Source organism: Myotis davidii, unplaced genomic scaffold (genome assembly GCF_000327345.1).
Source record: "Myotis davidii unplaced genomic scaffold, ASM32734v1 scaffold1, whole genome shotgun sequence".
NCBI classification, from domain to species: domain Eukaryota; kingdom Metazoa; phylum Chordata; class Mammalia; order Chiroptera; family Vespertilionidae; genus Myotis; species Myotis davidii.
Window position 1 is genome coordinate 9099439 of NW_006294681.1, and position 13732 is coordinate 9113170.

General features: G+C 40.7%; 1 protein-coding gene across 1 annotated transcript in view; it reads right to left on the reverse strand.

Moving 5' to 3' along the window:
* The window catches only part of COL14A1 (collagen type XIV alpha 1), a 188524-nt gene that overhangs the window by 110855 nt on the left and 63937 nt on the right, over positions 1 to 13732 (reverse strand). The window contains exons 16-20 of the mRNA XM_015567409.1: positions 12850 to 12989; positions 12243 to 12375; positions 10861 to 10920; positions 8858 to 9009; positions 3270 to 3399 (exon numbers count right to left, since the gene is read on the reverse strand). Coding sequence (XP_015422895.1) covers positions 3270 to 3399; positions 8858 to 9009; positions 10861 to 10920; positions 12243 to 12375; positions 12850 to 12989 — 615 coding nt within the window. The remainder of the gene's footprint in view (positions 1 to 3269; positions 3400 to 8857; positions 9010 to 10860; positions 10921 to 12242; positions 12376 to 12849; positions 12990 to 13732) is intronic.

Here is a 13732-nt window from a genome sequence, read left to right on the forward strand (position 1 = left end):
GTGTCTAACCTTTCTAAATCCCTGTTTTCTGGCTAATGAAAAGAAAATAGGATTCCACCGAGTCTCCTATCTACCTACCCCAGGACTTCTGTGAGGATCAAATGAGATGAAGCATGGGAAAATGCTTCGCAAACATTTGATTGCAATGTAAAATGTTTCCACCTGGGTGTTCCTGGACTGAAGAAACTGCAAGGAGACTAGTCACTAGGGAGTAGAAGCAGGCCGTTGCTGGTTGACGACAGTGCCCACAGCGACCATTTGGGGGCTGGCCATGGGATTTCGGCAGTGTTGGCTGAGATTTGGTGGGCTGTTGCTCTGGGATGGTGGCAGTGCCTGTGTCCCACTTGGGGGAAGCCAACTGTTGCTTTTTGGGTGCTGTTTCTCTGTACGCATCATGGCAGCTCTTGCATTGAGCATCTACCCCCTGGTGGTCAGTGTCCATCATAGCGACCAGTTGGAAGGTGGGAAGGACGCTTAGCATATTAGCCTTTTATATAGATAGATTGCCTATATTGTTTAAAATTTTATGTTATAATTTATCAACTTTTTAATCAAAACATTAAAGCCATTTATATGGAGGTCCTTTATAAACTATTGTGCACACTGATGGATAATATCCTTATCATTTTGTTGTTGCTGCAATTTAACTGTGTTGACCACTGCTTAAAATAAGTGGGCCATCCACTAACACTTTGAAATAATTTTACTATGTAGCTATTGTTACATGTGATGGTAGTTCTTCAATGAGATTTAAGTTATATTTCTATAATAATAATCTTTAAACAGTTTTTATTTGTGTGAGTATACATGTGTATTTAACATGAAACCCTTATGCAAATTATGCTAATTTTTAACATATGAAAGTTAAACCTAGATCTTTGAGCCCAGGTCATTGGCAGTTAGAGGGGGACCCTTTGTCTTTCCACCTCCTTCCTCCCCTTTCAAGTCTCCCCACAGTTAAGGGGTTTACAGTAAATTGATGAAATATTATAGTGTTAACTAACACAGTTCAAAATCAACTCTGAACAGCAGAATTTACTAATCTTATTTTAAACCACCCTTACATGCATTTTTTAACAACCTGGATTTCAGAAAGATAAGGATGATGTCTTTAAAACACATAATAGGTTAGGTGAATACTATTTGATTGTCTTCCTTAATTGCTGTTTAAGCCTGTGGTTTCCAAGTATTTATATAGCAGCAAAATATGCTAGAAATTCCAACGTGTTGATCAGTCATGATCCAATCAAGATGCCCATGTGGGGGTGCAGTGGAAGAAAAGCTTGGAGCTTTCCCACTGCTTGGCTCTTCCCTGCCTTCTCTCTGTCCACATGATCCCTAAGGAGATAACTGTAGCAACTCTTACAATTCACAATACCCTGAGTGATCTTTAGCAAAGTATGCAGGCTTGGTGGAGTTCTGGGTGGAAGAACTCTAAGCATGGTCCTGGGGAGGAGGGAAAGATGCCACCACTGTCAAATAAGAAGATAATACCCATCAGCTCAGCTGATCAGTTAGGACTTGGGGATGCAGTTACAGAATTTAGTGACTTGCACACTTGAAAAATTCCTACTCAGATGCCTAGAGTACAGGATTCAGTTCGGGCCACCATTCTGCAGCAAATCATATTTAACCATTGGGTAATTGTGGTAGATTAAAGATGGACACTTTTTTTTAACTTTGCTCCCACTGAGTGGTGGAGGCTCGGACCCTCTCTTTGAGTCTGTGGGTTCTATGACCACCTTGACTTGTAGACTACAGCAGAAGTGACGCTGTACTAGTGTCAGGCATAGACCTTAACTTTCTGCCTCTTGGAACCCTTGGTCTTATAGTCCTTAGTCACGATCTAAGAACCATGACTACCATGTCAGAAAAACCATGGAAAGGCTCTCAGACTATATGAAGACAAGGGGACTCTGCTAAGTCCAGACTTCCAGGCACCCTCATTGAGATGCCAGGCATGTGGGTGAACTTGTCTCAAACACTCCACACCAACTTGGCTACCAGGTGGCCATAATCAATACTATGTGAAATGGAAGGATTTCCCAGCAAGCCTTGCCTAATTTCCTAACCCACAAAATCATACAATATAACAAAATGATTGCTGTTTGAAGCCACTAGGTTCTGCGGCAGTCTTCATGCAAGCGTAGACAACCACACAGTCATGAAGACAACTAAGACTTTAGGGCTTTGACCAAGGGTTTTCATGCATGCTCCTCACTTGATCACCATGGCCAGTCCGCCTAAAACAAGTACTTTGTGAGAACTCCTCTGTGCTGTGGGAGTCTGGCATGCAGAGATGCACAGATGAGGTCCTGGGCTCTCATGATGCTACCTTCCAGAGATGGGAGACAGACAGTGAACAAATAGAGACGTAAACAAGAAAATATCAGCTAGCAGATCATGCAGTGCCGTGACATGAGCAAAACAAAAGCAAACAAAGCAGGATGATATCCTAGACAGCAGGAGCTACTTCGCATGGAGGGTCAGAAAAGTCTGGGCAGATGACATGCAGATGACGCCAAAATGACAAGAAAAAGCCAGAATTGCAAACATCTGGGAAAGGATATTCCACATGGAAGGACTAGTGAGTGCATAAGTCCTATGGCAGGAACAAGCTTCAAATGTCCAATAAGGAGCAGAAAAGGAGGTATGGCTGTGGCAACTGTTAGGAGGTGAGATTAAAGAGATCCATGCAGGTCATAAATGGCCTTGTAGGACCTTGGGAAGAATGTGGGATTTTATTCTGAGTACAATGGAAAACCATTAGGATGCTTCACAGAAAGGCAGGAGGAAGTGATTTACATTTTGAAAAGCCCCTCAGGCTGTTGTGAGGAGAACAAAGGATCCAAGTACAGAAGCAGAAAGATTCCATAGGGCCTGGGGCATTCGTTTTAGTGTGAGAGACTGTGGCTTGGATTAGGGGGGGAGCAGTTAGAGGAAGATAAAGTGGACAGGCATGCAGAAAGCATTTTGGAGAATCAATAGAGCTTGTGATGAATTGGATGCTGAAGGAGTAAGATGCAGCTGTTTTTAAGTCTTAGCTTTTACAGACAAGAAAACTGAAGCCCAGAGCAGTTAAGCAACTTGCCCAAAGTCACACAGCTTGAATGTGTGAAGACAGAATTCAAACCCAGATTATCTGTCTCCAAATTTCTTTTGCTCTTTTCATCACAGTACTGGTCCTCTGTTATTTGGGGTAAATTACCGGGAGTAGCATTATTGAAGAATTGGTCAGCTAGTATCCACAGGGAGAAAGCTTCACTCACAGGTTTTTCCAGGGGCAGAGACGCTGACGCCTTCTCCGTCATCGTAGATGGGAGTCACCGTGACCTTGTATTCGGTATCAGGAAGCAGAGGCTTCAGAAGGAGGTTGTTCTGGCTTCCAGGCACCATGACCTGTGCCGAAAAGCAAAGGGCTGTGTAAGACCTCTGCTCCCACAGGGCCTAATGGAGAAGGACTATAGGCACTTCCAAATGATCAGAAGTGAGATGTGTTTTTAGAGAGTGATGAGAAAAAAAGCATTCATGCAAAAGCATTTCTCTCTGAAATTCCCCTTATAGTAACCCTTAGCTTATAATCTCTGATGCAGACATTTTAAATGTGAAGCTCTTTGGCCCTGAGGAATGGTCTCCTTTCAACATATTTTCAGCATTTGTAAAGTATCCGGAAGGGACAATCATCATCTATTTGGAAAACAGGCCATCATAGCTTTGGAGGGTTCATTCGGTCCTGTCTAATTCTACTTAAGTATCCTCCCGAAATTCAGCCTTCTATTCTCTATTCTTTCAGAGATAATCTAATCTCAGCATTTGGGAAAAGAAGGGGTGCTAGCCAAGAACAACAGAACTACACATTTTATCCAAGTTTTCCAGATCAAAACATATTGACCAGTAACGCTAAAAAAAATGTTGCTAAAAGGAGATGTTTTCCTCATTCTGAAATCATCATCACTCCGTCTCAAAGGCTGTAAAAAATGAAATGCAGCCGTGGGGTCGACACCACACAGGCATTGCTGCACCGTACCATGGGGCTTAGCAGTACAGATTCTGGCATCCCTAGAAGAGACGTGGACCAGAAAAGCCACGTGTTCTCAATGCAAAAACCACAAACGTTTCTGCCTGCACTCCAGCAGTGAGATGCTGACACATCTTGGGCCATTTAAGGAACTTAATCACGGCTGGAAAAATGCTGGAATATAAGAACTGACCCAAACGCGTTTAAGGCAGTCACAAGACCTGGACAGCTGGAGACGCTTTTCGATGCAGATGCCAGTAGGCAAAGGGCTGCGCTGTCCACTTCTGGATGCGAGAAGGAACCTATAAATCATGGAATAAGCCCTAAGAAAGCCTCCAGTTGAACCCAGGAGCAGCTGTTGCTAAGATATTGCTCAGCTCTAAAAACAATGGTTTACATATATATGAAAAAAGGAAATCTGAATTAGACGATTTTATAGTGGATGAATGTGATTTCGCTCCCCATAGGAAAGGAACATTGAAATATACAGGGTTGTATGAGGTGGCCCTGGGAGGGAGGGTTTCTAACAGGAGTTTTGCTTTATTCTAGAAGGAGGTAGATAACTCTGGCATTAAGATAATGCAAAGGAAGAATTGTGGTTGCCCTGGCTTGTATTATTACCCCATCAATGGAGCTTCCTTTAGGCTGTTGCTTTTAAATAGAACTCCTCCGGACCACAGAGCCGGGGTTTTCATGCCAAGGAGTTTGTTTAGCAAACCGCCCATGTTGGTGGTCCTTAAATAAGGTCTTCTCTCAAACTGACAAACACACGCCCTTGGAACTAATCACATTTCCACTGTGTAATCCTGAAAAGCAGTGGGGCCATTTCGGAGGATGCAGCTAGCTTGCCAGCGAGTAGTTGCTGTGGTTTATAATCACAGCCATCATTTTCTCATCAATTATTATGTGCCAGGTGCTACTCTAAGTAGTCTAATATAGTAATTCACTTCATCTTCAGCACAACCCTTTCATTACACTCTTTTTACAGATGGGGAAACTGAGGGCCACACAGCTATTGAGTAAAGGAGCCAGGTTGAAATCCTGGACATGTGGTCTGAGCCTTTAACCACCACCCTCTACTCTGTGCTGCTGGAACCTTTTAACCCTAATGATATTCATGTCAGTTTCCTCTGCCCTTCTGGGGTATGCAAAGTTCCTTCCTTGGCCTCTGCTTGTTTGCACAAAGCAAGGTAAAGATGGGCTCCTACCAAAAACAGATGCTGGAGATCACAGCAGATGCTGGTTTTGTTTATAAAACAATTCTATAAAAGATGCTCACGGTTGAGTGGGATGCAAGTCTAAACCAGCAAACTTCATGTTTTAATTTTTGTCACAAATGCAACTCCACATCTGGCTCCATCATTGCCCAATGCTCTTCAGAGCAGCCTGATTTTTTCCAGGAAGCTGTTCCCTCAGTAGAAAGAGGATTCCCTACATCTCACTGTGCTCCCGTCTTATAATGCTCTCTTTCTGGACAGTGATTCTCATGCTATCCGTGGTGATGGATTAGGTGGTGTTGGTGCTGTTGTTTTAATTCCCAGCCATTGAAGACCAAGATTTTTATGAAATACAATAAAACAAAATTGCTGGATAAATGGCCATGTTCTTGGATGTTTCAGCGATGTCAAATTGCTAGACATGTTTCTAAAGCTTCACCTTCACCTCTGAATTTATCTTGTAGAAGACTGAGCCACACTCTGAGTCTCCCTGCTCTAGAATATTTCTTATAAGTCAGAATTCAGGTCATGGTTATGGATTTTGACACCCAGAAAAGTCTGGAATCCTGATTAACCTTTCACAAATAAAGAATTGTGAGCCTGGCCGGTGTAGCTCAGTGGGTGAGTGTCAACCTATGAAACAGGAGGTCACGGCTCGATTTCCAGTCAGGGCATATACTTGGTTTGCAGGCTCAATCCCCAGTAGGGTGCGCGCAAGAGGCAGCCAATCAGTGATTCTCATCATTGTTGTTTCTATCTCTCTCTCCCCCTCTCCCTTCATCTCTGAAATCAATTTTTAAAAAAAAAGCCGAAACCGGTTTTGCTCAGTGGATAGAGCATCGGTCTGCGGACTGAAAGGTCCCAGGTTCGATTCCGGTCAAGGGCATGTACCTGGGTTGCGGACACGTCCCCAGTAGGGGACGTGCAGGAGGCAGCTGATCGATGCTTCTCTGTCATCGATGTTTCTAACTATCTCTCTCCTTTCCTCTCTGTGGAAAATCAATAAAATATATTTTAAAAAGATGGATAAAAACAAGTAAATTAAAATATCATTTAAAGAAAAAAGGAGAAGAAGAAGTGTGAGACCTCTCTACTCTGACAACAAAACTCAGGGCCATGTCATTGCCACTTTTCCAGATCTCAGAGCAGAGGTGAAAGTCAATCCTTATGAAACTTTTGACAGGCAGCTTTACTTTCTAAGAGTTCAAAAGCATTTTATTGGAAAAATTTGGTAGATTTGATTATGCTTAGGAAATATATAAATACGTCACTTCAACTGGCGAAGTAAATTTAATTCCCTTTGTTTATATACACAGGGTGTCCCCAAAAAATGTATACACACTTAATGGCTGATAGCTCAATTGATGTTTCTTTCTCTTCAGTTAACCCATTGGAATGAATAATTATTCAAAGTGTGTATACATTTTTGGGGACATCCTGTATATACTAAAGCTTGACTTTGGTTTATGATCTTATATATGTACACTGTCCTCCAACATCAATAGTCTATCTTGTCATTTCCTGAAGTAAATGTAATCAGCTTTTATAGTTAGGGAAATTTTAGAAAGATGGTAAGAGGCATTTCTCAATCCACACACATTTCCTTTATCACCTTTGTAACATATTTTAGCCATCTGCCATTCCCTGCCACGTGTCATTATTTTAAGATATTTCTTTGGTGCCCTTGGGTTTTGATAGAAAATTGCAACTGTCTGTCCCACGTTAATTTAAATTTAGATGTACCACTTTCTGTCTCCACTAACAATACATTACATTCACATAGCAGTAACAATTCATAAAACACTGAGATATAAATCCCCAATTAATCCTCAGTTAGGTCCCTGGCAATATGCCTGTAGAGTAAGAGTGTAGAATCCAATTTAATTAGAATTCACTAAGGCGCTTGATATTCAAAGAATTCTAGAATACTTTCTTCTGTACTAGTTTACTGAAAACACTTCTGTGCGGTAAAGAATCACTACCAAATTTATCAATATTTTTCATTTTTATTAAGGGTTTAAGTGGAGCACATGTGCTTTAAGATTTCTGATCTATTTTTTCCCCTTCATTTAGGTTGTCGAAGTGTTTCTAAATAAACAGCGTGGAATGAAAGAAACTAACAAAGGGAAAATTATCTAGGGACAATCCAAAGAAAATATCATCATTATTTTACCTTGCATAGCTTATAAGTGCATGCCGGAGATTAAATTGTTACTCTTTCCAAATTAGCAAGAATGACTGAACAAGAAGCTTGATGTGTTTCTTGGAAAGAGTAGAAACAAAAACAAAACAAAAAAATACTCTCATTCTGGGAATTTTTTATGGGTCTCGTTTTTAGTAACTAAAGTAAAACCCAATGACAATAACAGGGGGAAAGAAAACATCCAAATTATATCTTTAGTTACCATTTCTAAGGACAGGTTTTTTAAAAATTACCAATCGTGGATCATTTGAAATTTATGGCCTGAGTTAATGTATGATTTAACCTGTTTTGTTTAAGTGTTCATTAACTTTCCAAAAGTACTCCCAGACCAGCTTCCTGGACCTTCTGACTATTCACAGTAGATGTGGCTATTCTAGGGTTATCATTGTGTTCTGTAATGATTCCTTTGCCAGCCTGAAATAAAGTACAGTACTTCCCTAATAGAATTTTGGGCTCAGAAAATTTTTTTAGAAAAGCACATGAATAAAAATAATTTTTCATCAAAGGCTCTATAAGTAAGGAAGAGTGAGAAAGGATGATGATGTTATTCTTGAGCAATCATGAATTTGGAGACTTTTTTCCTAGAATGGCTCAAACACAATGCAGTGACAAGAAATGCAAGTAATGAGGCTAAATAAAGCATGTTCCATGATAGAAAAAAAAAAGGGAAACTCCTTTGGATGCAAACTAGGGTTCTCTGGTCTGATAAGACGTATACCTAGGAAACAATTTTCAGGTTCTAGACTAAAAGGAATGATGCAGTATAAATTAAGAAAATATTGGAAGGCCATAATGAAGAATGTACCCAGGTTTCCAATAGAAGACAAACAAACAAATATCGATTTCACAACTTAAAGAAAATGTCACACATAAAAATCTAAATCCCCTAAGGGAGATGCTCATGATTAAGAATAAATTTAAAATGACTGTAAATCTGCTCAAAAATGGGTTGATATCAATGAAAAATGTAACTATTTGTTAATGGATGGCATTTTATTAGGTATTCTTCAACTACATAAAGAAGACCTTTCACGTATCAGACTCCCAACGTCAAAAAAAATATGTGTAAAGTTTATATGTTAAATAAATACATATACAGAGACAAGTGTCTAATGGGCTATTTATGAACCAACTTTGCTTTGGTGCTCTAAGAAGTAGTCAAGGCAGCAGAAGCAACATGAGGAACAAGGCTCAGAGCCTTTATCAATTTGAAGCAGGTTGTATGTGGAGCAAGTTTTGGAAATGAACAGGTCCTCAAGAAATCAGTATTTAAGTTTGGATTAAATGAAAACAGTTTCTGGAGATGATAGAGTCAGGAGAAAGTAGCATAGAGAGCGCTTGCATCCATCTCTGGAGATAGCCTTGTTAGCTCTGTTAGTCAAGAAACCTCAGATTCTAGTCCGCTGTGTTCATACAGACCGTTCCTACCACTTCTTCCGCAGGGTCCCCTTGAGCAGTCAGGTAGGTCACCCTGAATTGCTGCACACTGCTGTCTGAAATGTCCCATGTTACCCGCAGGCTAGAAGTGGTTTCATCATCTATAGCCAGGTTTCTGATTCCTGTCCGGAAAACTGGAATAAACACAACCAAGGATTAAACGAATTTTTACCCATCGTATTCCCAAATGAGCTACAGAGGCCATTTGTGGACATGGCAACAAGTATCATTTCATGTATTGCTCTGACATAGACTCACATGAAGAACAACTTAGCTTTAGTGGCTAATGGGGAGCCATGATATCTGCTGCCAGCAAATAAAAATGGGTTTAAGAGATGCTGACAAGGTGAGACCATTGACACCTCGAAACTCTCAGTTCTGTCTATTCACCAGTAAAAGAAACACTAGAGAAGCCCGGGACTAGGAAACCCAAAGGGGTAGCCCACTGGGGTGATGCTCATGAAATCTCACACTCGTGCTTTGTTGGAGAAGCAGATACGATGGACCAGATATGGTCAGCCTCAGAGAGCGATCCAGCATCCAACATGCATCCCATTCACTTGTCCCATAAGTGCAAATCTCTCACCATGGCTGCCTCTCCCCATTCAGCCCACACAGAGATCGTCCTTTCTTTGACATCTGTCCCAACTCCTTCACCTATATTCTCTGACACATTCCTTCTTATCTGCCAACGTGCCAGCTCCCTTATATGTCTCATTTTTTCTTCTCCTTTTTGTGCTGACTTCCTTGTATGCTGTTCATCTCTACTAATTCTTTCTTTTCTTCATTCATTTCTTCTTTTATTCAATCAACGTGCACGAATCTTTTTCCTTTTGTCAGACTGTTAGGCCTTTGAGATAGATAATGACTAACACTTGACAAAAATAATGAAAGTGTCATAGAGGAGGCAGGAGAGTGACATTTACCAGGCACAACTTGTAGCCATTGGGATTAATGGATAAAGAAAACATGGTATTGTTATATTCAGCCATAGAAAATTATGATGAAATAATATTTTATTATTAATATGAAACAGAGAGAACAGGAGGCAGCAACATCTCACCTTTAGGACTAGGAGTTCTAGGTGACAGGGGGAAACCAGGAGGAGAAGCAGAACACAATCTGGATCATGATATTATGATAAAGAGATTTGGGGGAATGAAGAAAGGATCAATAAAGATTAACTAAAGAATGAATGAATTAGTGAATGAATGAATGGGTAAATAATGGAAAACCCAGAAACCCACAGAAGGGCTTTAGGTAGGGAAATAAATGATATCATTAAACTTGTGTTTTACCTAGTTGACTCTGACAGTTGGAAGGTGAATTATAGTCAAAGGAGAAATTAAGATGAGATAGAAAACAGCTGCTATAGGAAGACCACTAGACCAGCCAGATCTCAGTTATCCACAAATATAGGAAACCATGATATAAATAATTATCAACAGAAAGCAACAGGAGAAGTCACTGAGATCAAGAGGTGGCCAGAGACTCCAGGGCTTGCTATGATAACATCCTCTGAAAAGATTCCATGGAAATCCAAAACAAATATGCAAAAGGTAGAGAGATGTAAGAGTGACAGGAGACTACAGGACCTATTGGTATTTAAGAGTAAGAAGAGCCCTAGCTGGTTTGACTCTGTGGATAGAGTATCGGCCTGCGGACTGAAGAGTCCCGGGTTCTATTCCAGTCAAGGGCATATGCCCAGTGGGGGATGTGCAGGAGGCAGCCAATCAATGATTCTCTCTCATTATTGATGTTTCTCTCTCTCTCCTTCTCCCCTCCTCTCTGAAATCAATAAAAATATTTTTTTAAAAAAAGAAATTCATTAAAATAAAAAGAATTTGAAGAGGCTGAGAGGCATGACATTTGAACTAAATGCCTTGTTCCTAATTATTAATATAAAATAAACAAAACTAAGATAACATAACTTCAGTTTAAATCAAACTTTTCTTTTGGTTAGATAGACTTTGATTTGTTCTTACCTGATGTCACAGGTTTCGTAGGTACTATGGTCGTAGCTGGTTCAGTCCAAACACCGTCAACTAAAAAAACATGTATTTCTTTAAAATTATGTAATGGTAATAACTCTATATATTTGTGTATAGAATTTTATAGTATTCAAAGAAAAGTTCACCTATATTATCTCATTTGCTTCTCATAACAATCTTGGCAGTGGTGGCAAGAGTGAAGAAGTGAGTTGTAAGTAAGGCAGACATTGTATCTATTCCACAGATAAGGAAACTGAAACCCAAAGAAGTTAAAGTTCCCAATCACAGATGCCAGCCTTCATATAATTATTTGACTTACACCTATACAGTTGTGAAACCTCCCAGTTACTTTATAATGAGGCATAGCCATGGTAATTCAAGGAAATTAAACAGTGCTATCCATCAAGTTGTGAAAGGGCTGCCAAACAAGGCCGCACACCTTCTATTTCTTGAATCCATCCTAGGTAACTAGTGGGTGGAACAGCTGTGTGGTGCTCCAACAAGATTCTCTTTCCAGGGTCAAAATACTCATCCACCAGCTTCTGAAATACTGGCTGTGGTGGCTCTGAGCTCTGCGAACTGTCTTGCCTGAGGTCATAGACTGTCAGGGAATGGCCTACCTCCAATAATGAGGATGCAGGGATACAAAGGCCCAGGCCCTTTGAGTCAACTTGGGACAACTCAGAAGGGTTATCCCAGGTCTAGAACTCCTAATAGAATTAGCTGAGGACTCAGTTTTAGCTCTTTCCTGTGCCTTATCCAGCCAGTCTTACTTCCTTACAGACGTATCTCCTAACTACAGTCTTAAATAAACCTTCTGGATACAATTTTGTTTCAGAATCTGATTCCAGGGAACCCAATCAAAGAAAATTTAATATGTGTTTAATACTTCATATTTAAAAAATGAAGGGATGAATGAATCAGCGAGTGTATTTTGTACATGATTCTTGGAACCAAGATCAACTTGGGAAATTCCATAAACTCTTGATGGATATGTTTTCCCTAGGTTTATTTGTTTGCTCATTAGTTCATTTACAAATTATTTCATCCATCCATCCATCCATCCATCCATGCAGCAAGTATTTATTGCAGTTAAAATTTGCCAAGTACTGTGCTAAGTGCTGGGGATATTATAGTGAACAAGATAGACGTAGTCCCAGCTTTATGGTGGTAATAGTCTAAGATGCAAAGGTGCTTTATATATTGGTTTCATTAAAGGTGAAGATACAGGAAGAATTCGGGGAGGCAGGGGGAGATGAGAAATCGAAGCCTCTATGTAGCCCAGGATAAGGCTGATGGGTGGGGAACCTGGTGTAGTGAAAGGGTGTCTGATGGTGGGAGTTGGTGATGTCCATCTTGACCAGACCAAGACTTACGTGTGGTCCCGACAGCAGTCACCACCTCACTCTCACTTCCATCATCCAGTACAGCCAACAGTGAAACTTCATATTCAGTGCCAGGCTCCAGGCCTTTAATAACATGTGAGTCCTGGTCTTCTTTTAGGATGACCTGAAAAACATTTAGTGTGTAGTACACGGTTTTATTTGAATAACAGAGGAGAAAGTTAAGAAAAATAATAAGGAAAAATGTTGCCCCAAGTGTAAGCAAGAAATGACTAAGCTTAAAGAACTCTAGGGACATGGAATTCAGCTTTAAGGTCAAACCAGGGACTTCCTTCCTTTCAGCTCCCTCAGCAAATAAACTAGGAATATTTCAAAGGCAGAATTTTAAAGCTTTATTAAATGTCACTTAGGAAAGCGAAAGAATCTGAAAAGATATAAAATATAAAACTAAAGAGCTAGCAAGAATGCACTTCAAATCATATGATTTGACATTTATAAAACTCTCTGCCGTGCAAAATATTAATTGCTTCTGGGATTCTCAATCTATTTTCAAGGGAAGACCAACTCCAACGCAGCGCTGGGCCTCCACTTCCAGACAAAACGCTTCGGATGAGTTTTCAGTCTGTTCCCCACCACTCACTTCTTCGGTCTTCCCGCCGTAGACTGGGATCCACATCAGCTTGTGCTGCCCTTCCTCCGCCGAGAGGGGGTGCCAGGTCACTCTGAAGCCATCTGTCGTCACCTCGTCAATTTCCAAGTATTGCTGGGCTGGAACTTCCTCTGTGAGCCAAGGAAAGAGATTTTGTGAGGAAACTGAGAAGGTGAGCAAGCCATCGCTCCTGGGGGCCGCAGGAGGAGAAGGCTCCCTGTGAGGGACCCCTTGCTTTAGGGGAAGGGGAGCCCCTCAGCCCAGTGGGGCCTTCCTGCCACCACTCCCAGCATTTTCCCACCGGATGAAACAGGAAGACCTTGGGCACAGCAGACCTGACGAGTTTTCCAGTAATTTCCAGAACTCTTAGGCTCTCTATTTGGCTCTTTTCATTAACCATAAAAAATAAGTGTCGCACTCAATATTTATTTTCCCAGTACTTTGAGGAAATTAACAAAATGGTGCCCTAGGGGTCTGAGAAATGTCCCTTTTCGCTTTATGCACTTTCTTTTTTTTTTTTTAATTGTTTTATTACAGGCTACCTTCAACAGTATTTTGTATCGGCTTCAGGTGTACAGCACAGTGGTTTGACAATCGTATGCTTTAAGTGTTCTCCCCAACCTCCCCCCCACCCATACTTCCAGCATCCACCTGGCACCATAGTCATCCAACATCATCAACTATATTCCCCACGGCTTTATTCCACTTTCATGCCTAACACACTCTCTAGAAATAAGTTAATCCTAGAGAAGAACCGTTATCCTTTTAATCTTTTACATATGGCTGCCATCGGAGGTGACATATAATTTATTAGACCTCCCACTATTTCACTGCTTACACGCTTCTGAGATGTACAATTAAGGACATAACATTC